The 26341-nt window shown below is 43.1% G+C and overlaps 1 protein-coding gene across 1 annotated transcript in view; it reads right to left on the bottom strand.

The window, feature by feature from the left end:
• The window catches only part of si:dkey-246i14.3 (ephrin A4), a 32936-nt gene that overhangs the window by 3778 nt on the left and 2817 nt on the right, over nt 1-26341 (bottom strand). Inside the window, exons 2-3 of the mRNA XM_067601451.1 lie at nt 8875-9173; nt 5092-5160 (exon numbers count right to left, since the gene is read on the bottom strand). Coding sequence (XP_067457552.1) covers nt 5092-5160; nt 8875-9173 — 368 coding nt within the window. The remainder of the gene's footprint in view (nt 1-5091; nt 5161-8874; nt 9174-26341) is intronic.

Here is a 26341-nt window from a genome sequence, read left to right as displayed (position 1 = left end):
TGCTGGGTCCAGGCCTCTCACTGTGTTGGTGTGTGAGAGAGTGAGAGCAAGTGTGTTTGTTTGTGGGAAAAAGAATCAAAGCAAACAGAAAAGAACAATACTGAAACATTCCCTCCTTTGTACTTCCACTAACGCAACCCAAAAAATGATCATCCATCCATGATCTCGTGCTAATTTTTAATTGAAAAATGTTTGAAAAATGCTTTCAACCCATATTTTAATGCAATTTAACGAAAAAAACAACAACTATTAATTAAATCCTTTCGAGTTCAAATTGTGTCGATAAAAACAGAAAAGTGTATAATTTCATCAAACATTTTAAATCAATTAACAAAACTAACAGGCAGCAAAAATAAATCTGATGACGTGCTTTTTTTAGACTTTTGAGGCTTAAACATATTTTGGGTGCAGAAAACTTTACAATACGGCAGCTATAAAAAAAGAATTTCCTTATGTAAATTACAAATTTGTTTTCAAATTGGACTTATAATTAACTTGGTTGAGGGAAAACCTTTCTGTACTGAACCCTAACAATTAGTGTGTGTAACGCCACGCCGCAGTTCGAAACTAAAATGTGCTCATGTTGGAATGCCTGGTGTTTACCCGTCTGTGTGTGATATGTGTGTTTTGATCTGGCTTTAATCAGTTCAACAAAAACTAAACATTGAGGACGTTCGTTTTTGTCAACATCATAATTTTGGTCATGGCGAGCTCTGCCACAAAATGGCGTCCACGGTGGCGTGTCTGCAAGGACGGTGCCGTCTCTGCACTGCAGTCAGAAACATGCAGCATGTGTAACTGTATGTGCACAACCATGGCTAAATGTGTGTGTGTGTGTACGTGTGTGCGTGCTGGTGTATGTGTGTCTTCAGTCGGCAGAACGCCCCACTGCAGAGACAGACACTGTTCCACCATCCCACCTCTCCTTCTCATGCCGCCATTTTACACACGCAAGAGCTAATGCTAACCCCCTTTGGGCTGTTAGCGCTTCATTAAAAATCGAAAAACAAAAATTGCAAAAGGAGAAAAAACTGTGGACGAAAACGCAAAATCGACAAATGCGGTTAAAGTCAAATTTCTGAACGTCGAGGTTTCGGGATCCTTAGAGAGCTCGGCTGGGCAAGCAGTGTGTGTATGGCTGTGCTCGAGTTTTGTCCTTGTGTGTATCGAGTTCAGAGGGTACAAAGGTATTGGGCAAGAGTGGAGGGGGTAAAGGAGGGCAGCGATGTAAGAAATTTCAAAAAAAAAAAAGAAAAAAAAAAGAGCGAAATAGGAGGAAAAAAAAGAAGAAAGAAAGTGGGGAAAATGGTGAAGCTCTGCAAACTGAAATGAATGCAATGGACTGCGCACAGCGGGAGAACGACAGAAAAAAGGGAAGAGAGACCGAGAGAGAAAGGGAATCAATTAGAGAGAGAGGGAAGTTGGTCTGTAATGGTTTCTCACAGTAGGACGGCTGGAGAAGAGAAAAGCGGAGAGGCAGAGCGACAAGAAGAATAAGAGAGATAAACACAACAGGAGGAGTTTTAGGGAGAAGTTGCAGAGGAAAGAAAAAAAAAAAGGTAAGTATGGAGCGAGAGGCGAAGCGAGTCGGTGAAAGATGCAATAGGGGGCTGCGGGGCGCTGGAGATTTCACATGACACCAGTCTGCTGATGCCGAGTCAGAGCCTTGTTTTCTGATGCAACACAGGCTCAAGCACCTTTCAGCAAAGCCCTTTCTCTGGCGTGATTCATGACAGAATCGTGTTCAAATAAGCGTCACATCACCACACGCATCACGACGCTGATAACCAAAAGCTAAAAACCAAAACATGTACAACACTCCGAGATAGCATCAGGATAGGACAACAAGCACACACGCACACACACAAACAGGATGTCATTAAGAGCCTCCTGCGTCATTAAATCTGTCCTGCCTGGTTTGTTGTGTTCTTGGGTTAATTTAAGGCGATAAACACACACATTCACACACCGGAGAGGAGACCGAGGGACTGGCCAGTGGTAACTGACCTTGGAGCAATGACAGCGTACCTGATGGACCCTCTCACTGTCACCACTCTGTCCTTCAGAGCAGTGTGAGGCAGGTGTGTGTGTGTGCTCTCACTGATAATTAATTCAAACACCCACAACAGGGCATCCCCACATGGAAGTGCCTTTTAATCATACTGGCTACTCTCTGGAACCGAAAAAAAAAAAAAAGTTTGGGGATGAAGGGAGGGAAGCGCACGGTTTGAAGTTTAGATAAGAGACGAGATTTAGCTGAAGGACAAGAGCTGCCATCACCGAGGGCCACACACACACACACACACACACACACACACACACACACACAGAGGCACGGTGAGCTCTGCTGCCATGCTACCTGTCAGATAAAAGGGTGCCTAAGCAGGAAGGAACCAGGGAGTATGTGAGGTGTTACCACAGGGAACAACACAACAACAGCTGTGGTAAACCACCACTAATGGACAGCCTGAGAGAGAGAGAGAGACCCTCCGACTCTCCTTCATCTCCTCTCTCATCCATCTCGTCCACTCTCCTCTCTCCGGCCTCATGTATTCTCATCCCAACGCGCTCGCCGCACAGCGTGCACACGACAGAGATGGAGCGCAGCGGAGAAACGGGGAGGGGAGTCGGCGAATAACTGTATTGTAGATATGGAGATGCAACAAAGAGATAGAGGAGGGACACGGGTGGGGTGGCAGGGCGGAGTCAAGGGGGGAGGGAGGAGGAAGTGTAAGAGACTGCCATGGATGGTGCCTAGATTAGTTTTGCTCCAGTAGCGAAAGATCATAAAAAATGAGGAAGGGAGGAGAGAGCTGAGGAGACAGAGAGAAGGGGAGGATTAGTGCCACTTCAGGAATGACAGAAGACTAGAAAGAAAGAGTGGGAGGTTGGAGTGGAGGAGGTGGGGGTGGAGAGAGTAAAAGACAAGAAGAGGGAGATCCTGAAATTTAGTCGGGATTAGTTTTGGTTAAGGAACAGGATGAGAGGGAGAGAAGAGAACAAATGAGAGAGGGAAACAGTAGATGGAAGTATGTGCATCTTTCTGAAGTAAAGTAATGGGGCTTTGACAGTAAAGTCAAGTGTGTGTGTGTGTGTGTGTGTGTGTGTGTGTGTGTGTGTGTGTGTGTGTGTGTGTCTCCCAACGTGTAATCCAAGTGATTTTAAATATTTTGATTATTTCTGACTCAGGCTCAGACAGGCTGATCAGGGAATACTGTCAGAAGGTCAAGACTACATTAGCATTTTTCTCGCTGAACAACTATCTGTGGTATTTCTAATTAATGACAGCAGGATAATTAACATATAAAAAAAGTCATCAGCCTTCACACTTGGTAATAACACAGCAAATTACTCCCCGTCTCGCGCCGGAACAGCGATGGCATTTAAGAATTCATTCGAGACGGATGGGGCTCTTTTTATTCCATTTTTAATATTTTTTTTCTCCTTTACAACCAAACTGACACAAATTTAATCAAGGCAGCAGGATTGGGAGGTATTCATTAGACGATATGTAAGAATTTAGTGAATGGGCCTCTAATGCGCGCATACACATACACACACACACACACACACACACACACACACACACACACACACACACACACACACACACACACACACACACACACACACACACACACACACACACAGACAGAACATTGCTAGTAGTTTCCCTGGAAAAAAAGTGTGTGTTAGTTCAGCCTGGGACGGCACGACAAGCCCCCTGCAGATAGCGCTGGGATGGGAACTGGGACAGACGTCTCAGACACGCATATGAGGGCACACACACATTAGCACACACACTCTTACACACTACAACCGCCAAAGGACACACGCAAAAGGTCCATAGACCCATTGCAGGAACGCACAAAAACACAAAGTGCGCACACACACACCAACAACTGTACAGGGATTCCCACAGTGACTGGGCAGCATTCCCAACCGGAATGGGCAGCTCACTGGACTGGAAGACTAACATTACTCCAGGCGGGCTCTGGATTAGATCAACTCTGGGAATTTCACACTGGGACAGAGAGATGGAGAGAGTGGGAGAATGAGAGAGACAAGGAGGTTTAAAAAAAAAAAAAAAAAAAAGGAGAGAGATGTGCATTAGAGGAAACTAATGCGTAAAAAAAACCCTCAATCCAATTAGGTTTAAAAGCCAACGTGGAGTGAAGAGTGAAGTGTCAGTTCATGTAGTTTTTAAAAGGGAGTTAATCTCATTTTACAAGGTTTAAAGGACGGGTGCACAATTTTTCAAGTCTGTCCTAAAACAATAGTCGGGTGCCCAAATTAACAATGACACATGTTTTTCTTGCTGTAATAATTCCTCCTGTTCATACCGGCCATTAGAAGATCCCTTCGTAATGCACTTACAATGCAAGTGACGGGGGACAAAATCCGCAGCCCTCCTTCCGTGTAAAAAATGTTTTTTAAGTTTATTTGACGCTAATATAAGGTTTCACCCATCTAAATTAGCCAAATCAATTCAGTATCTTTCAGTAACAGTCTTTTTAGTGCCAAATTCCTTCTTTTTCTTACGATTCTTCCACTACAGCTGAACAGAAAAACACTGTCCATCGAGACACAGTGAGGGATTTTTTTTTTTTTTTTTTTTTTTTAAACCAAAAAGACAGTAACTGTGGAAGATATCCACTTTATTTGACTAACTTGGGCAGCTGAAGGCTCACATTATCTTCAGATAATCTTTTAAATACATTTTTTTTCTCAAAATAAGGAATGTGGATTCCCCCCTCCCCCCATCACTTACATTTAAAGTGCACCTGGAGGGGATCTTCTAATGGCCAGTATGAACAGGAGGAATGGTTACAGCGAGCAAAACCTGTTTCACTGTTCATATGGACACCTTTCTATTGTTTTAAGACAGACTTGAAAAATTGTGAACCTACCCTTTAAAGGTGAAGATTGTGGAAGGTGGGTGAAAATGAGATGAGGAAACTGAGGGAACAGTAGTGGGGGAAGTAGCATCTCGACACCATGCTGATAGTGGAGATGTAAGAGGCATGAGTCTCTGGGTGTAAAAAGGGGAAGGATGAAAGGAGGAAGGGATGAAAAGAGGAGTGTACTCACTGGGCTCACAGCACACGGTGACACGCAACTTCATACATGGCAATGGAGGGCCTTCATCTGTGGGTAGAGCTGAAGAGAACAAGAAGAGGAAAAAGGACTTAAATGCTGCTTATTTATTACACCCAACGAGCAGGATTCAAAATGTTAACATGTTAAATAAGAGGAAAATTAGCATAGCACTGAATGAGATCCTTCCTTTGAGGGATGTTTTAGTATTTGAAGGTTTCTCATGATAAGAACAGCTAAAGATCAGCAAGCTCGTTTTCTTGTTTCCACCATATCAATATCTCATATAGAATAAAGTATTACACCATCTCTACGTGTCATAGAGACGACCACATATCACACTTATTGACGCAACTAAATAAAATCCACAGTTGAGGGTGCAACCATAAAATAATGCTCTGATTGCAATACTAATCATGACTCACATGGGAACCTGGCAAACATCATCTGTATTACCTGTCAGTTAATAATTGCTTTTACAAAACAAATCTGTCTAGAAACTGCAGGGCTTTATATTTGAATAATTGTCTGAATGTATGATATCTAACAGTCTGTCTCACTTTGTATCTTTAATTTCGACTGATGAGACATGGCACAGAATAAAAGTGTGACTACATTGTTGGTACTATCTATAGAGGCCAAGAGAGCTCAACTCACACATACAGACAAAACACAACTTTGACGCCACATACAGTACGTCACATTTAGAAAAAAAGCTGCAAATAAATGAAACACAAGCACAACTGAGAATACACAGAAACTATAAAAAAAAATGTAAGCGCGCGGCAATTTGTAAGTGAGTGCAAACACAGTTTCGATGGGAAACTAAAAAATGACAACACTTATGATGCTTATCTTAGTTTCACAAAAGTAATCTTATCTCAAGGTCCACTTACTTGTCTTTTCCGGAGCTTTGACACTATTTGTTTTATTAACATTTTTTTTTTCTCCAAGGTCAAGAATGAACTAAGCGTTGTGATTGTCCTATTCCAATATTTGGAAGATAAAGATATTGGCTATACAACTAGCATTAAGCTTTTGCTAATACTCAGTTATTATAATGCACCAGTTTTTAGTTTCCCCCAGGAAACGTGTGTTGTGTTGTTTGTGACTTGCAGCTTTTCTCTATTTGCTTGCATCTTCCTATTTGGGGTGCATTTCTACATGCTAAATCAAAGTGAATGTGAATTTATTCTTTAGGGCTGCAACTAGCGATTATTTTCATCATCCATTAATCTGTTGATTATTTTCTTGATTAATCAATTAGTCATTTGGTCTATAAAATGTCTGAAAATGGTGAAAAATATCGACCTTTCCCAAATCCCAAGATGCAACCTAAAATGTCTTGTCTTAGTCTAAAACTAAACTAAAACTAGACTAAAATGTCTTTGTCATGTCCAACAGTCGACAACCCAAAGAAACCAGAAAATATGAGTAGCTGGAACAAAAAAAATTTGGCATTTTTTCTTATCATTATAATTATTATTATATTATCAAAATAGCTGGCGATTAATTTTCTGTTGATCTACTAATTTACTAATCGATTAATCCACTAATTGTTGCAGGTGTAATTTTTAAATTTTCTTGTGTTTTATTTATTTGCAGCAAGTCTTTTAAATGTTTGTGTTACGATAAGTTGCAGCAGACTGAACCTTCTTGGCCACCGCAACTATCCCCTCAAATAGTTCCATGTTATGAACAGCTGACTATCAGAGGATGTCAAGGTGTTTCCTGTTTGTGGAGATCGAGACATGGAGAACTAGTGGGCGTTGGTCTGCAGGTCGATTAGCAGTGCAGAGACCCAGAGACAGTCGGTTGTCAGTGTCATAGTTTGTGGGAGCCGGGGAGGGAAGCTTGAGCCCAGCTCAGACTGAGCCAACTAATGCCATTAGTGTTTCTAATACTATTGTAGTGTTCTCCCGGGCTAATGCCATTATACTGTCTCTAGTGCTGCGGGCCCATTCAACACACAAACCCCAGAGCCAGACATTTGGACCAACTTTACGCCTTATCTTTAATGTGGACAAAACACACACAATCACTCTGAGCCCGCTGTGGCCCGACCAGGGGGGGGGGAAACCCATTGTTGCTTTTCTCTGAGCTGGCCTGAGCAACCACAATAGCCTACTGTGTGTGTGTGTGTGTGTGTGTGTGTGTGTGTGTGTACATATATACATGTGTGTGTTAGCGTGTGTGTGGAACCGCTCTCTCATGCCCTCACAATGCTCCATTGTCCTGCCGATCGCAACAGTAATTTATGTAAAGATTCTTTCTCTCCCTTCATCTCATCCATCCCTTTTCTCCTTCGCTTTTGTTGCTTCTCCCTCCCCCCCACCCTTCCTCTACTGTCAGACTGTGTCCATCTTTTGCTCTTTCACTCCCTCTGTCACTCCTCCACGCTTCTCTACCTCCGTCTGCTTCTCTGCCTGCCTGCCTTTTTCTCCCTCGCTGTCGTCCTGTATTGATCTCCATTTCTTCCTCCTACACTTTGCGGTGCCTCTGTCTCTTTGTTGTCACCCTTCCATATCATGCATTCACTTGACTCTTTCATTCTCTGCCTTGTTTTATGTTCTCCCCCCTCTCTTGGTTGGACTGACACCAGAAGTTGTAAAAAAGTATGAAAAAAAAATGTCAACTGATTTTACAGCCACTAAGCCATTCTCTGTTTTTCTCCCTCCCTTTTCTCCCTCCAGTGGCTTGAAATAAACGAGTGAGGGAAGAGGAGCACAGGAGGATGTAATGGAGAAAGAGGACACCATCACTAAAATTCTGTAACAGCCTACAGGTTTAAAGAAAACATCAAATTAATGTCATTCAGGCTGAATTTATGGAAAACATTAATGCTATAAGCTGCGGGTTGCAGACACTCAAAACCTCATAAAAACATATTGGGTAAAAGTGCTCTCATCCTTTTTTGCTCACATCCCTTAATAATGTAGGGCTGCCTGGCCACCACACTTCCTTTGACATAGGTCTCGATGCACAGGCTCATGAGCTGAAACCTCAAATATTAACATCTTTTCTCTTTTCAGGCTATTTTACTTGGCTACCACTGTAAAAGTTTTTATGGACCACTATATACTATAGTTTATCCCCATGTTCGGGGTATCGAACCTACTTTTTGAGTATTGATGGTATAGAGCTGATTTGTCAATTTGTAGACCAGCAGAAAATGAATTGGAAACCATTTTTATAATAGTTCAAGTCAATTTTCAAGCAAAAATACCAAACATTCCCTAGTTGCAGTCTCTAAATTGTATGAATATGCTGCTTTTGTTTGTCTTATGTGGTAATAACATAAAAATCCTTTGACTGTAGGTTGAACAAAACAAGCTATTTGAGGATGTTACCTTGGGCTTTAGGAAATTGTAATGAAATTTTTCACTATTCTCTCATATTTTCCGGACCAAATGATTATTCAAAAATAATCAACAGATGAATCAAAATAGTTTTTAGTTGCAGCCTTAATCAACAAAAATGGGACCGAAGAAAGTCTGAGTATCAAAAAGTACAGAAAGTTGCCTCTTGTTTGATCAGATCTTTGCTAATCAAGAAACTTCATTTTCAGACTGTATAATATAGGACGGCTGCTTGTTGAAATTGAACAACTGACGCGTTAACAAGTTTGGGATATTTCATTGAATTAATGGGGACCAAAACTCAGGTATTGCATTGGCACGTATCAAAACATTTCAAACAATAGTCAGCCCCTCTGAATCTCTGAGCAACCACAGAGTAAACAACACACTCACACACACACACACACACTCTACTCACAGCTATAGTAGTAGTGGTGCCCTGGCAGAAACTCAAACCCCAGCGAGAAGGGGGTGAATCTTTGGATCTTCTCAGAGAAGCGCACTGGTCCAAACGGAGCTTCGGGGGCGTTACACTCCCATCGCTTGATGGCCCCATTGGTCTCCACGCAGCCCTGGAAAGATGCCTCTTTCACCAGGTAGAGGGCCAGCGTCTCTGGCTGCCCGGGGTCCAGGGTCCCCTTGTTTGGATAATGGGGGCAGTAGATGTCCAGGTAGTCGTTCAGATTCACCTGGACGGACAGTTCTCCTGATGTTAACCTGGCAGGAAGAATGACAAATGGCATTAATATTTCACCCGGCGATTATACCGACTAACACATGACTGAAGGGGAGAGAGAGGCTGTAATTAAGCACTGACAGACAGAGAAAGAGAGGGAGAAGACAGATGACAGGTATTCCATAATTCCTCTGTGCCTGGAGGAGTGTGGATAGCTCCAACAGATGGATAGTTCATCAATATTACACATAATGATTACACAGGGCGATAAGGCAAAGTTTAAAGGAATGCTTGGGGATTTGAAAGAACACAATGAAACAGCTCCATTTGAGCCAAGGGAGTGATCAGACCAGCAAGGGAGAGGTGTTGGGAGACAGAGAGAAAAACAATTCCTCCAATGCTAATTAAGACCACTGAGAGGACTACAGTGTAAAATAAACTTGACTCGCTCTGTTTTCCCCTCTTCCACTGCACAGTACAGATGCACACAAACTTATGCAGACGTGCATGTGCATGCACAACCACGTCTTCAGTCAAGGTTGACTGGCTTTAGGCATAACAACAACTCTGGGCAAGACAGCATCATTAGAACAGAGGAGCTGCATAATATACACTGCTTTAAACTGCGGATTCAAGCTTCATGTCAGCTACGGTATAAAGAGCTTCCCATGTACAAACTAATATGGACTGAGAAAGAGATGAGCTAGATTGAAATCAGTGGATGCAGGACACAGTGAGAGAGGTACATGAAGGAATCATAAGGCTTTGTATGAAGCATAACAGCATGAAAAGACAAAGCAGCAGACAAGAAATGAGGAGAGAAATGTGTGACAAATGGAGAGAGGGAATGTGAGCGTTGGGAGTGACATGAGATTGGGTCAAGAGAAAGACAGACTGATGAAAAGAGTTGTTGAGACAGGTTGGCGGAGAGAGGTGGAACAAAGAAAATGAATAAGGAAAGTTGGATGAACAGGTGAAAAAAAAAAGTGGAGTAAAGAGAAAAAGAAAGTTAAGTGTTTTAATTAGCAACCCCAGAGAGTCTGGGTGCAGACACGCAGAGAGGAGAACAACGGAGTGGAGGGAGAGAGGAGACGGACTTTAATTGGTCTCCTCTTCGCATGGAGCGCGGGAGAAAAGAATGAGGGGCAGAATGTGGCTTGGGCAGAAGGTTCAGGTCTGTCAGTGGGAGTCTTTATAGAGGGGTGACAGAGCGAAGGAGAGAGGAAAGGGGGTGCTGGGAGTCAGTGAAGGGGAACATAGGAGGGGGGAAAAAAAGAGCATGGAATGAGGTTGGGGGGGGGGACAGCACAGTAGTCTCAAGTTAAGGAGTCGAAGAGGCCAAAAAGAATATATGAGAGGAAGAACAAGTGCAGGGAGAGGTAGGAGGAGGAGACAGAGCTGATGAAAACCAAAATTAAACAGATAGACATGACAAGAAGCAGGAGACTGAGATGGTCCAGCAAATCTGCAGAGGGTATCAAAGATGGATGGAGCAATGAGAGGAGAAATGACAAGAAACCGTCGGAGAGAAGGGGGCCGTATGGCATGGCTAAAAAAAAAAAAAAACTGAAATAGAACTCCACGTTTTCTGTTCACTTTGAACCTGAATGTGGGCGTGGTGGTGTGTATTTCCGACAGAGATAACGGAGCAGAAGAGTGTGTGAGCCGTGGGGATGCAGGTGAGACCTTGGAGGCAGGTCTCACCAAAGCTGCTTCCCGCTCAATAGCTGCCGTGCAGAATTGGCGATCTATCAATGGGACAGGACACCATCGATCAGGATCCCGCGCTCAGGACACACACACTCCCCTGATCAATATCCCTTCTGTGAATGTGTGTGTGTGTGTGTGTGTGTGTGTGGGGCCACGTCCAATAGCTCTATTACCTGTGTGTGCTAATTACAGCTGAACACACAGGCACTTGACAGATATATATAGATATAGAAATAGATCCATTTCACCATTTGGTGTGTTTAAGCATGCCCTGTCTTCTCACTTTGAGATGGACTGCTCTTGTTATCAATGAAGCTGTCACTGTTTATACTTGATGGTGTTTGGTGATCCACTCACACCCTATTGTTTATCTATTGTTGGCCATTTTGGCCATCTTGTGGTTGTAATGTTTTCAATGTTTTCATTAATTAATGTATGTGGTTTGTCTGTTGTCTGTCTGTATATTGCTGTATTGATAACTGTATGTCTATTTTTTATTTATTTTGTCACTCCCCTGTTGTTATGTAGTGATTGTGATATATGTTGGGAACCCCTCAAAAATGAGATGGTACATCTCAAGGGGTTTATCATAATCCTACGTTTTTTTGAAACTTGATTGTCTGGTTAAGAGAACACAAAAGCACATAAGCTTGTGTAAGCACACACACACAGACACACAGCAGCCAGTTTACTCTTCATACTACCTGTGGTGCTTTCTGAGGCTTCTCTGAGGCAGGGAAATGTTGATTTAGGTGCACCAGCTGTGAAAGTAGTGTGTGTGTGGGTGTGTGCATGGATGTGTATGTAATAATAGACGTGTGCTGTGTCAACATGCTGCACCCCCTGCTATACATGTCATTCACCTCAAGCTTCTCCTGCGCTGCTCAGGTCCTGTGCCCCCCATCCACCCACACAACCCCCCAATCTGCATTCCTCCACACCCCCTTCTTCTCCTCCTCGATCTCCTCCCTCGTCTCCCCCCACTTTGGATGACATTCACTCATCCACCCATACATCGCTTCAGAGGCTGCATCTCCCCGTGCTCTCCCTCCTATTTCTGACTCCTTTCTATCCTACAGTACATTACCCCCCCCCCCCACCCTTTTTCCTCCCACAAGCCTCCAACATTGGCCTGCGCCATATGCATGCCAGCAATTACAGAGACGGTGTGCTCTACTGATGTCAAACTGTCAGCCATCTTTCTCTCCTCTTCCCTTCTTTCCTCCTTTTCCCTTTCTCCGGCCCTAGTAGGTTTGGGTACGCCCTAATTACACTCAGCATCCTCACATGGGGCATCATGGGAGCACTGAGGAGCTGTGGGTGTCAAAAGAACACAGCGCCGGAGCAGCCTATCAGTGAGAGAATCCTCTGGAAGCGGAGGAGAGGATTGGTTTGGTCCAGTGCTGGAGCACGGAGGGGGGAGAGGGGAGGGGGGGTGTCAACGAAACAGAACACACTCATTTTTGCATTGCATTTACACACATGTGGCCGTGAATACACTCACAAACACATGTTCACACACACACACACACCAGACACACACACATAGACATGAAAGTACTTCAGGAGAATAAAACATGCTCCATCCCTCATGCCAGAGGGTAATCAGTGACACCCTTCTGAGGGGCTGGTGCAAGCTCTTGGTTGATAAAGAAAAATCTCACCAAGGAGCCAAATCAAAAATAACATGCTGGGCTCTTCAATGGAAAACTTAAAAAGGCCAACATTTATCCCTTTTTCATAATTATAGGAAATAAGATTCAAAACCAAAAATTGAACATAACTGATATCCTCCCAATGTGTGTCCCTGTAAATGTGCATGCAGAGAGATGAATATGCACGTGTGTGTGTGTGTGTATGTGTGTGTGTGCGTGTATGTGTGCCATTATAATGAAATGCAGGGGGTTGACTGTGGCAGAGACCTTTGATCCTTTAATATGAGAGAATAATTAAAGGAGCAACAATCCCACAACACAGCTTCAGGAATACAGAACAGATACTCGATCACGCACAGCAGCTGCATACTACGCATACTGAATACACCGGGGCGCTTAATGCAAGTGCTGCACATAAACTTGGGGGTTAAAAATATTCTACTACAATGGAAAATGTTAATAACATGCTTACACTGTACTATGCATCTTAATTGAATTCAGAAAATGTATACTGGGGGTACGGTAGTTTTAATAAACACCTTCATGCTTGTGAAGATACGCTAACCAGTGCACAGTAAAAGTCTGTTGGTTCCCCGCGGTGACGGCGGGAGGCCGAAAGGCTTGGTGGAGCCTCAGTTCTTCCGTGGTCGATCACAGCAGGGTGACTGCTAACTCTGGTCACTATGCTGACTGAGCATAGCACGCTGAGGTCACTCTACCTTGGCCGGGCATAGCATGGCACAGCTTCAGCTTCTATGGTGAATTCTGTTGTAACACTACTGGTGCTGTGGGAGGATCTTTGAAGGACTCCGGGAAAGTGACTCTGCGAAATGGCATTGTTTATTTCAGGTTTTTTAGCATACCAGATGGGTGGGGTTAACCTCATGATGACAGATGAGTGGATGCCAGCTGAGTCATTCATCTCAGTGAATAAAACAGGATCAAGTGTGACATACATTTCTTTGGTGAACGTAGCAATTAGGTTGCGTTTTAGAATTACTGTGATCAATGGATTCACTTGTAAAGGCAAATTCAAACCAGTGTAAACTTTGGCACACAAATTTGCGCTGCTGACCAATCGCAAATCATCTTGACAGTGCTGACCTATGAGGGAAGGGAGAACCAGGGAGTTCAAAATAGAGGAAGCTAACATACAGTATGTATTAGCTATGTTGCACCATCCAAATTTAGACAACATCTGCTCTGCCAGACTACAAACCTCTCCACTAAAGAGAGGCAGTATGGTTTGCAGTCAGTCAAGAGGCAGGAATCAATGGTACAAATTCTCTCTTGAGTAAACATCACAAAGCTTCCAGCACCACCTATTTTTACAAGGACGTGTAAATGAAACAGCGTTACTGTGCACTAACAAAGAATTATCTGCCTGAACACAGGTTGTACTGTAGGGGGATTGTGGACCACTTACAGGGAAAATTAGAAGAGACACAAAAACTGTGATGTTGCACAGGTGAATGAAGCTACACCTGGGCAGCCTTTCTTGGGAAAGACAACGGTGTACGGTGGGGAAAAGCTGATGGAAAATATGAGAGAGGTTTATGACAAAAAGACCCTGAAGACAGCACAGGAGGAAAAAGGGAAAAGGGCAGAGAACAAAAGAGAGAGAACATTCCCTCCTTTAGGTCTCCAAAGCTTCATTGACCTCGTGCTCCACAGGCTATCCTATCATCAGAGGAAAAAGGAAAGAAGAAGAAACACACCACTGTACCTCTACACTCATGAGACAAAGAACGGAGGAACGGAAGAAACTTCATCTACTCGATACTGCACCAAGATTTTGCATGGCCCTAACCTTTTTCTTCGCCATTTTTCACCACCTCCTCTCTGGAGGAGAGTGTGAATGTAAAACAGAACAGAATCAGGACAACCCCCCCCCTCCGCCACCTCCTCTCTATTAGCTGTGTGCCCCCTCCTCACCCACACAAAGCCGTGCTGTGTCCAGAGCCCAAACACCAGTGTTGTGTCTAACCTGGTGCTTACTCCCCTCAGCGCGCACAAATAAGAACGTCACCCCCCACCTCTGACCATCTGGGGCCCCCCACCACCCTGCCTGCCCAGCTGGCCGAAAAATCCCTTACCACCCCTCCTCTCCCCTCCCTCCCACCTCACAACCTAAGGACTCTCCAGACACTGCTTCCTCAGATTCTCGGTGTTGTCAAACTGTGGCCCAAGACGGTGCTCAGCTCCTCCTTACAGAGAGGAAAGAGGGACTTAAGGGGAACAAGCTGTTGCGCTTATCTTCTCCTTCCTGTTTGGTATGCCTATGCATGAGTGTGTGTGTGTGTGTGTGTGTGTGTGTTTCCTTCAAGGTCAGCAGGAAGTGTATCTCTCCTCTACACTAGAACTTTTACCTTTCGTCTATGACTCCTAATTTCCTAATGTGGATGGTATGTGAACTTTCTTCCTATTTTGACCCCTTTTTCCTTCTCCTACCATTTAAGTCTTTGGTTTTCTTTACATGCAAGTTCTGAGAAACCACGCTTGAATGAATATTTATCAGGATCTGGATGGCCTCATAAGGGTAGAGGGATACAGTTGCACACACACATTGCAATATATCATATATCAGCATGAATTCGGTGCACAAAGTCTGGCGAATACGACTGTTAGTGTGTCTGTATAACCTAGATGAAGTGATTGGTTGCACCTTTTTTTTGCCCTGGAGGCTCTTTTAAATGACCAAAAGGCTCAAGGGATTCAGACTGCTCCACTCCTTACTCAAACTGTGCAGATCAGCAGGCTGCCTCTTGGACCCACATACCCTATCAATACAGAACACAGATATACACACAAACACATATACACACCTGCTGCTTCAGGCCCTAAAAGGATTCTGAGCTTCAGGTAAAGACAGACCCTATTTTCTGCCTGTTATGGCATTGGTCCGCCTCTCTCTGTGTGTGTATGTGTGTCCATTCTGTGGGACTCAGCAGCACAACAGGATGTATAGCTATGTCTGTCGGAGCTGAGGAAAATTCCATGATTCGGGCCCACAGGACCAATCAGTATCTATTGGGACAATTTTGATACGGCTGCAGGTCTGCAGAAACCATCATCTCCCTCGGTGGTAGCGCTGTGTCATGCATAGGCACCGCTCTCCATGTGTGGTCTAGTCTGATCCCAGAATAAGCTTTCCAGTGACTTTTCTCTGGGAGGTATGAAATTACTGGCTACAATATAAATGGACAAGAGTGCAGTCTTGCAGTCTATGGCTTGTTTTTATTTTCACTGCGTGCTGAAATGTTGCCTCACTATGCCCACCAACGCCGCAGCAGCTAAAAGTGTTGCCCTACTTGACTCTCTCACCTGCTCTTCATGGAGGTAGCCATACTTGTAAAGAGGAGTGTGAGGAGAAAAAAAAAGGGCACAAGAAGAAGAAGAAGAGTTCCAGCCCTTACGCCGAGAAGAGTGACGGAGGAGGTGTGTGCGGCAAAAGAAGGGTGCGTGGGCAAGAGCAGGGTGCACGTATAGCGTGGGTGTGTGAGGGGGTAAATAAGGTCAGACTTGCCGTTGCCAGGACAACCACCAATCCGGAGCTGGGATTGGTGTCAAGCCAATGCCCCACCCATCCATCCTTCACTCCATCCATCTTTTTTTCCTGCATCCTTCTGTTGGACAGCCCAAACCTCAGAGTAATGAGTGCTCTCCATGTTTCTGCAGTCTAAATGGAGCTGCAGTGTAAATACAGGGCTGATTTGTACAGGTGCCAGGCTCGGATACATAAACCTGAATATAGCTACAGTAGCTCACCGCTCAGACAGAGAGGGAGGGGGGGAGGAAGGCAGTGACAGCTATGATGGGTGGACACAAAAAACCATGATTCAAACTATTTATGAAATCTATCAAAGTGCATTGCTACTAAGTGTCAGCTGAGCTGATCCACTGTGTCAACATCATTTGTCTCATGTTTATGTACTAACTTTGCTGTTTGGGCCCTTCAGCCTTTGCACACAGTGCCAGAGCAGACAAGTCTGGCTAAATAGAAAATGCAGACAAATTAACGTCAACTTTGAAGTAAATAACACTCTAATGTTGGTCATATTGGGTTCATGCCAATGGGGCAGGGAACTGGGGAATCTCTTTTTTATTATTGATTTTAAAGAATCATAAAGAAAAATATGCAAATAAAAAATGGAGACATCAGGCTTTATACTGTATGTGTCCATCATATACCAGTTGGTTTAGAGCTGAAACAGGCGATTATCTACAGAAAAATCAACAGCTTTGATAAGCGATTAATCATTTGAGTCGTTTTTTGAGCAAAAATATGAAACCTTCTCTGGTTCAAATATGACGATTTGCTGCCTTTTCTATTTTGTATCATTATTAATTGAACAAGCAGTTTAAGGAACGTCACATTAGGCTCTGGGAAACTTGATGTATGAGTTTTGATAGTGTTCCCCTTGAAATCATAAAACATACTGTGATTTTTAAAATACTTTGGAGCTGTCAGTTGCTTTGAAAGCTCATACCAAAGTGCTGTTCTTTTATAGACTACAAATGCAGCTAATTGGCATTTAACCAAATACGACCCATCTTTGTAGCAGTGTTTGTAATTATGATGCATCAGAGTCAAAGTGCTTTTTCCCTAAGATGTGTACATTGAGTGTCATTTTTCACATCACATAAACTGTTTTAACAATCGTTTAAAAATTTAAATTTTACTGTTTAACTTGTGTGTTCCTGAAAAGTTATTTTATGTTCTAATAACTTAAGAGTGCTCACTCCACACTCTCATCTATGATATTAACTATACGTGTGCCAGGTCTTTCAGCGGGGCCCATCTGTGTAAGTGGGTTAAGAAGGACATACAAGCAACATCCCTTAAAACACACACACACACACACACACACACACACACACTTACTCCAAAACACTCTTCACTATAGTGAAAAGGGCGCCCACAAAGCAAATATACTCAGCCAATAAATCAGACTTGGCTTTGAGAATCCATCATTTACTAAGTGGGTCACACTTCTGATGCTGTAGACACTCTTTCTTTCCCATTCTTGCACCTTGTGTTTGTCTCTCTCTGCGTGATGTGAAGGTCAATGCTGGATAGGTAGCATACACTATTTAGCCCAGGTGTACATTCCCTCTCGCTTTGCCTGTGTGTCTGATTATTGGTAGTTGTAAGCTAAAGGGAGGGCCAGTTGGAGAGTTGGAGCTGTCCTTCAGTCAGTCAGTTCGATGCACACACACACACACATGCCTACAGTTAAGACATGTCAAGGAAACCTGCCCTAATACAGCCAACAGGCCTGAATTATTTAAAGAGGGAAGGAGAGGAAAGAAGAAGATGGAGCGAAAAAGACTGGAGAGGCACAGGAGTTAAGGAGTAAATAGAGTAAGCTGGCCCTTTTCAGTCCCTGTGACTCCCGGTGAACTTATTTAAAAACTTCTATACTTGATTTCACTCCCATCTGCTTTCTTTCACCCCATCTTCACCAGGTCTCATTTCCTTCCCCTGTCAGCATGCCTACACCTTCTCGTCCTCTCCTCCCTTCATTGCTTCTTGCACCACCATTTCACCCACTTCGCCCTCCACTCCCCTCCTTCCCTCCCTCCCGCTCCGTCTTTCTCTCTGTTTATCTAAGCACTTTCACGGTCACTGCTTTGGAATCCCAGGAGTCTAAACTGCCCCTTCCCTCTCCCCTCCCTCGCAGCTGATCCATGCTTCTCTCTCTCTCTCCATCTTTCTCCGTCACAACGGTTAAGATTCATATCGGTCTGTGCATCGGGGGTATGGACGGTCCCCCTTATTCCCCCTCAAGGCAGCCAGCTTTGTCCTGTTCTAGTCACGCACAGCCGCCCACCCGCCCCGCCCTCACACACATGAACCCATACACCAGAGGTAACACACTCACATTGATGTTTTAACACCAATCAGCTCAACAGAGTTAAGAAATAAAATCATTGATTCTTTTTTAACAAAATCCACACACAAACTTTGGCTCCAAGGCTTCTGAATCTGTGTCATTTACAAACTCAGTACAGTATATTCAGCTGCAGTGCATGAGCTTATCCATTTGTTTTTTATCCATTTTTTTTTTTGCTGTCTGTTTTTGGGTTGATATAACTGGATGGCATTCTCTGCCTTAAGGCCGGATGCCCCTGAATTTATTAGAAAGGCCAGTTGAGTTCCACAACACTGATGAAGGGTTTAGACACAATAAGAGGGAAGGAGAGGGGGTTGGATTTCAGAGCAGAGAGGAAGGAAGTGGCGAGGGTCAAGAGGAGAGGTGCCGACGCCAGTCTCACGTAGCGTTAACAACAACCTGACACTGGGCTGGGATTATCTGATTAATTTGGGATTAAAGATGACTGGCTGCTTCTTTAAGTAATGAACCACAATGACCCATAATTACAAGATTAACACGCAGGAGGTACAGTATGTGTGTTTTTTTTCTTGACAGTAACACAAAGTCCACTGTAAATCAGCTGCAAAGTGAGTAAAGCCTAGGTATTTAGTATCTATGTTTGATGAACAACTACACTGCTCACAACAATTTTCTGCTCTTAAAGGAAACCCAGGGAACCTCCAAAAATGTAAAAAAAAAAAAAAAATGTAGTGAGTAAGGGATTTTGTGACTTTCATGACTAGGCGTTTGTCATTGGGTGTATTTTAGGAGAACACACAGATTAATTCCACAATCATAAACATGGAGCGTCTGCTCCAGTGTTTTGAGAGGCGCGCTGCGTACAAGAACTCCATTTCCAGCTGAATAGGAGAGCAATGAGATTCATGAGTTCTCCTGCTATAAGGCCATAGCTATGGAGATTTGGGACAAGGCTATTTCCCCTCTTCCATTCAGCACAAAATGCCACCACTACTCGGGATGCTCTCAGACTGTGAATTACAACCATCTGATCATTTCTGATTAATATAACAAAACATACTTTTGGACAGTGACAGAGAGCAATTCATTTAAAAATGTCAGTTTACATAAAAATTGTAAGGAATAAACATAAAAACCTGAGGGATATTTAAATTAACAGACAAAGAAGCAATTTAATCAATGTGGGCAAATGGAAAGATTGTTCAGTATGTACAGTATTTAATTCCCTACTCTGCATACTAATGTGTCAGCAGTCTGTCAGTGTAGTAGATGGTACAAGCTATCATACCATTCTACAAAAGCTATAACATATGCACCATACTGTGATAAAAAAGTGGATACATATAGTAAAAGGTGAACTGATCGCAGCCGTTTAGCTGCACAACGGCAGGTTGATCAAAGAACTAATTCTGGGGGAGAAAAAAAGTCTACATTCCTTGAACTCATAAATAAAAGATTTGATTGAAACAAAATGTTGAGAAAAGAGGAGGATGGGCAGAAAAAAAAAGAACAAGGAAGCAGAGAGAAAAATAGCAACCAGAGTACCAGGAGACAGGGATCAAGCTGCGCATTACTGCACACCCGAAAATGTGGTACTGGTTATTGCTACAAAAATAACACATCCAAATGTGCTCTCTCTTTCTCTCTCTCTCTCTCTCTCTCTCTCACACACACACAAACACACACTCACTCGCACATACCAAAACCATTTCTCATCATCTTACTGTAAGCCTTGAACAATCTGAGCACAGGCATGTTTGAATAAGCACATGATACCACATTCCACTCATTCTGTCCTTTTTTACTAACGCAAAAAGGCTCCACTGTAATTTTACAACATGCATAACCATATGCAGTACAAGTTTGCTTACTCAACACACACACACACACACACACACACACACACACACACACACACACACACACACACACACACACACACACACACAGAGAGAGAGTAGTGAGAGTAGTGTCAACTCTAAATGGGGTGTGATTCCTACCCTGGCTGTCCCCAGAGTCTGAACAGGTGTGTATGCAGGCAGAGCGATGGTACCATTGGTAGTGTGTGTGTGTATCACTGTACCACACCTGTATATGTGCATACATCATTGAGTGTGTATGTGTGAGCCCCAATGTGTGTGTGTGTGTGTGTGTGTGTGTGTGTGTGTGTGTGTGTTGGTATGGAGGAAGCGGCAGGCAGAGGGGGGTTCGCTCCTCACGCCTGCTTGTGACAGTGATAGTAATACCTGCTGACATCCTTTCTTCCCTCTCTCTTTCTCTCCCTCTCACCTCATCCCTCCATCCCTGGGGGCCTTCCCGAGCTGTTTTGGGAGTTGAAATCTGTTGACTCTTTCCCTACCATCCTCTCCTTAACGCATTCTCCATCCCTCGCTCCCTCCACTGCAGGTCTAATGTTTTCACCATCTCCGGGGGCCGACGAGAAAAAGAAACAGAGGGGGAGTGTGTATATTCATATATGTGTGTATGTGGTATTTGTGTGTGCCAGCGCAAAAAAAAAGTAACAGAGAAGAGGAATGTGTGTGTTTCACATCACTTGGGGCTGGAAAGTAGGCTGTGCTTCCATACTTCTGGGAGTCAATGCCAAAATAATATTAGTTTTTCTTCTGCCACGGAGAAAGTCTCCAAAAATCATTTGACAGATTCAAAATCTCTACATAGTGCAACATTTGTCGTGTGATCCATCTCCTCTGGAAATCACAAAGCACAGCATGAAAGGTATTTTTTTAAAGAGATGGGAACATAGCTGCCAAAAGTGTTACTTGAAGCTTTTTTGCACAAACTATGAAAAGTAATTCTGATAAGCGGAATCATTTATAAAAAGGTATAATACACTAAAGTATACACCCCCCTAAACACACACACGTTCACATGCCTTCAAATATTTTTTTATTTAAGTGTCTCTTTGACTGTGTATAGATAAAATATAGAGCAGCTGTGCTTTCTAGCAGGTTTAGTCCATCAAGTTTGCTCTGGTGTAAAGACGGCCGCTCCCATCTTTCCTCTCACCATCTCACTCCTGACACACTGTGCGGCAGCAGCTTGTGCATGACATGGCAACCTGTGTGCTAGTTCACAAGACAGATGGGATTAGAAGACATAATTAGTAAATAATAATCAACGAATTAAAGTGGCAGGTAAAATAGCTTAATGAAGCAAAATGGGAGAATTTGTATATTTGTCTATTCTCCTTTCTCTGCTTTTTACTATTGAAGGATTTTTCCATTTCCTCCGTCCTCCTCAGTGCGTGCAGACCTATAATAGAATTCATATGATTTCATTAAAAGCAAAGAGTACTTTGTATCGTTCATTATGCCTCTCCATGGCAGAATGCCAGACCACGTTATTACTATGGAAGTATGTCATGCACATTTACTACTGTATATTTTGTAAAAAAAAAAATCTTTAAACTAGAAATACCGTCTCACAGTTGAATGCCTCTGCCAACCAGTCAAGTTGCACTTTACATCCATGTCTGTCCAGACTTTTTAGTGAAGACTTTGAAGGAATTTAATAAAAGGTATTAAGTGTCTTTTTTGGCAAAATGGAAGTTATCACTATATTGAAATGTATGATTCTAGTGAATAATTCCCAGAGAGAAACATGCTGTCGTCATTTAGAGACTGTGAAACTTTGTCATAAATAGTGTTTGAATTCTCCAAGAATGTCCAAGAACGTATTTTGTGAGGCCCTAGTGACTTTGACCTTTGACCACCAAATTCTAATCAGTTCATCCTTGAGTCCAAGTGGACATTTGTGCCAAATTTGAAGAAATTCCCTCAGGGTGTTCCTGTGATATCACGTTCATGAGAATTGGATGGACAGATGGACGAATGGAAAGAAAATCCAAAAACATAATCTCTCTGGCCACACCTGTCACCAACACGAAGGCATAAAAATGGCACTTTAAGTAACAGGTTTCTTGGGTTGTTGCTTAAACCCAATGATATACTGCATCATTTAAGGCTAACAGATATGAATATCAAATAAAATCTAAGATTTTACAAACAGCCACCCCCCATGGACTTTTACTTCAGCACCATGTCCTTAAACTATTGATCAGACAGGCTATTAACTCCTGCACACAATATGCGCTACCAGATTTTCAAATCTGAATTTTAAAAGATTCATGATAACAACTTACAGGCTTTGCTTACAAATGTAAAAAATGGATGTTAAAATCAATTAAGGCCCCAACCCAGCAGCCTTCCACGCTGCTGACAACAGCAGGACTCATGTGGTGAACAAAACAAAAGTAAATCATCTTAAACTCAGATTTGTGTCAATATTCTTCATATAAACCACAAGTGCAACTGTATGAAAAAAAAAAAAAAGTTTTGCCACAGGCTTCGTTAGGTTTGTTGAGTAAAATAGACATTCATATCTAAAAGCATGAACTGCATCCAAGTTCTCAGAAATGAAGGAGAATTGCAGACTATAGTGCTGGTAAACATTATCTATGTCAACACACGGGCATTTAAAAATTAACTTTTGGAGTGACTGTCCTTAAAAACCTTTTGAAGAGTCGAGGTATGATGGCAAACATGTCTTCAGTGTCCTCCTGGCAGAGAGGACCTTGTATGGTACAATAATCCAGGTTCCCGCTACAGCCTTTTGCTCTGCCTGGGTCAATACTAATTCAATTTCTGTCTCAGGGAATTCCCAGGTTGCCTCTTGGCAGGATTTCTGAGCTGAGTGGAAGAACATTGTGTGAGGTTATATGTACGTGAGAGAGAGAGAGTGTGTGCCTGTCGCCTTCTGTGTGCACACGTGCGTGTGTGTGTGTGTGAAATTCTTAAATGCACGTATTGGCAGAAGCAGGTTGCATTATTTTGGTCAAGCTTAAGCTGACAGCGTTTCCCACATTTTTGCTTTACATATTCTCACGCCACAATTTAATTGCTATTTTGTATGTCTAAGAAATACACAGTTGGCCTGACACCTACAACAATGCCAGCTCATTGTGTGCCGTGAATGAATGGATGCACTCCCGCTCAGTGCTCACCAACAGCCCTTAACCACCAGAACCACCCTCTCCACACACATACGGCTCAGCAGCCATTTTGTGCCAAAGCTAGCCTGCGCTTGTGCCAACCCGAGAGGCAGACAACACTGAGCCTCATTTCATTCCACAGCTGTTACACCCCACTTGGAGACATTCATACAATACAACTTATTACAGCTTAATGCAGCCTAATGTTGATGTATGTGTGTACACGGAGACACAGGGCAGCGTGAGGAGAGAAATTGGGGGGAAGAGATGGGTCCATATGCAGTCTGGCGATAATGCGAGAAGCCGGCGATAATATCTGGGTGTTAAATTGGTATCGATTGACTAAATATCCTGACCAGGAGGAGAGAGCAGCCGTCCTTTCATGCTTGTACACCATGTCTGCTCTGACGGCTGCAAGCTGCACTGTGACTATCTGATCCATTTTAATACAGACATCCTCACCGCTAGGCCTCTGCCCAAACCTCATTTTCAACACAGTGTGCTTGAGTCGTCCTCTGTATGTGTATATCTCGGCTTTTACTTCAATTGCGGCAAAGGTTATTTTTGTTGTGCATCATGGTAATGTTGGTTTCATAACACTAAACATTTAAATGGAGGATTACTGATTTCACACAGATACACACATAAAAAGTGCTGAAAGCAGTGTCTGTAGTTACTTTTACCTATTTCTGTAAAGATTCACTTGGAATAGTTCACAAAATAAAGCCATGTGACATTTTACAGCAAAAGACGTGGTTGCACGACACCATATCTGCGGGCCCCACCTTCAAAAACTAAGCATCCAAAGGCAACAACACACCTATTCCCTTGATCACTTTAGTCACACCTAAAATCACCGAACAAGTGGAAACAAAACAATGACCTATTTAGACGAGAGGCCGGCACAGTGGTCGGTAAATGTTCCCACAGCCACACACCGCTGGCCAGGATTGAGGATTTTTCCAGCCAAAGCTACTTTCACTACTTGCTGTGAGCGGAAGTCTGAAAACTTGTAAAAAAACATGAATAATATGCGAGATTACAAATGAATCAAAACCTTGAGTGTTTAAACGAGGCAGGGTATCCTGGTGCATTTCTGGGTTTTGTTTTTCCAGAACTGAAATTTATCACACTCCATCTCTTCTCAAGGAAACAAAGACTTCCCCTTTTACGCAAAACAACAGGTCGGTTCCAAAAGCACACACACACACACACACACACACACACACACACGCACCCGCACACACACCTCTGACAGAGCTATTGTTCCAGTGAAATGAACTTCAACCGACAACAATGGCACCGAATGTCAATTCACAGGCGTAGAAATCACTAAAATCACTGCTTCGTATTGTTTTTCCGACAGAGACAGAGAAGCTGAAGAGTACACAAAGTTAACTCATCCACAGTTTACCTCCAGATAATACACTCAATGCCACAAACAAACAGACAAAGCACATTTACAAAGACAGATAAGGTACACAATCGCACTCACAAACACATCTCTCTAGATCTACACAAGACCACAGCACATCAGCAAAGTGAGACAATAGGCATTGACACAGAGAGACATGGTAAGGGAGACGGACATTGATACAGCTAGATGACAGATGAACAGAGAGAGAGAGGGGGGGGGAAGAGAGAGAGAGAGAGAGATTGCTTTGTTAGCAGGGCAGGGAATAAAGTGGTAATTACCTCACTGTGGGTTTGTTGATTATAGTTCAGCCAGGTTCTCCATGTTAATCATTTACCAGGGGAAGACAGAGATTAGTACATAGACAGACACAGAGAGAGGAGATAGCAGGCAGTGCAAGAAATGTATTAATTTGCATGCATGCACACGACAGAGGAGGAATAGACACAGGCAGACCGGCGGGTGTAGAAATAATAATAAAACAATTTTTTTTTTTTTTTTTTAAGAAATCAGTCTGGAAGTGCAATCATCTCCCCTGACAAGACACAATTACAAACACTGTCTGCTTTCACTTTACTGTACACTGTGCCCACAGATGTTTATGTATGTGTATGTGTGTGTGTGTGTGTGTGAAGGTGCAGTATGCAGAATGTGATTTACTTTGGAATTCAAACGAGATCATTCATGAGTGCACACAGAGGGAAATGATGCATAAACAGAGCAGAGATTACACGGAAGACTTATGAGGGGCTGCTTTCAATAAAGATACAGAAAACCAATACAAATATTCATCTCCTCACGCACCGTTTAAACATGCCTCACTGGCTTGGAGCTCGCCTTCAGCCTTTGACAGAGGAGGAGAGAGAGAGAGAGAGAGAGAGAGAGAAAGAGTCTGGACTGGTCTGGTGTTGTTTTAAATGTTTTATGTTCCGGGTCCAAACTTGCTGAGCGAGTTCACTAATGACTACTGTTGAGAAAGTAGCAGCGGAAGAAGATATAGGCAAGAGAAGTTGGTTCTAATACTCCTATTGTGCAGTAAAACACTGTTATCTCAGATTAAAACCCTGCAGATCTGTCGCTGTGAAGAAGAAAGACAGAAAATTGGGAGAAGAGGAGGCAAGGTATCCAGAGAAACTGTTGCAACAAGTTTGCCTCCTGCCATGGCAGATAAGAGGGAAAACAACAGCAGAGGTGTGAGCCAAGAACAAGGGTAAGTCAGAGGACAAGGAAATGGGAGTAGCTGATTTAAGCTGCGGGTATAGATACATTTATTCTTGTTACAGATGTATAAGCAGCCCGTATACAGATGGTAAAAGTCTCTTTCATGCCATCTCGTGCAAAAAAGTCAGTAATTCAACCCTTTCAGCGCTCTAAGTAAACTTCCCGACAGACCCTGAGTGAATTTATGAGGATGGATGAAGAGGAAGAAGCTGTTGTATCAGCAAAGCGGCTGGTCAACTTGTTTGGTTCAACAGGTTTTAAAGCACACCACGGCACACAAGAGGGGACCAAATATACCAATAAACTAGTCTGAGCTCGCTCTTGGCTTACTACTCAGGGG

Source organism: Thunnus thynnus, chromosome 10 (genome assembly GCF_963924715.1).
Source record: "Thunnus thynnus chromosome 10, fThuThy2.1, whole genome shotgun sequence".
Lineage (NCBI taxonomy): Eukaryota > Metazoa > Chordata > Actinopteri > Scombriformes > Scombridae > Thunnus > Thunnus thynnus.
This window is presented reverse-complemented; position numbering and strand designations above follow the sequence as displayed.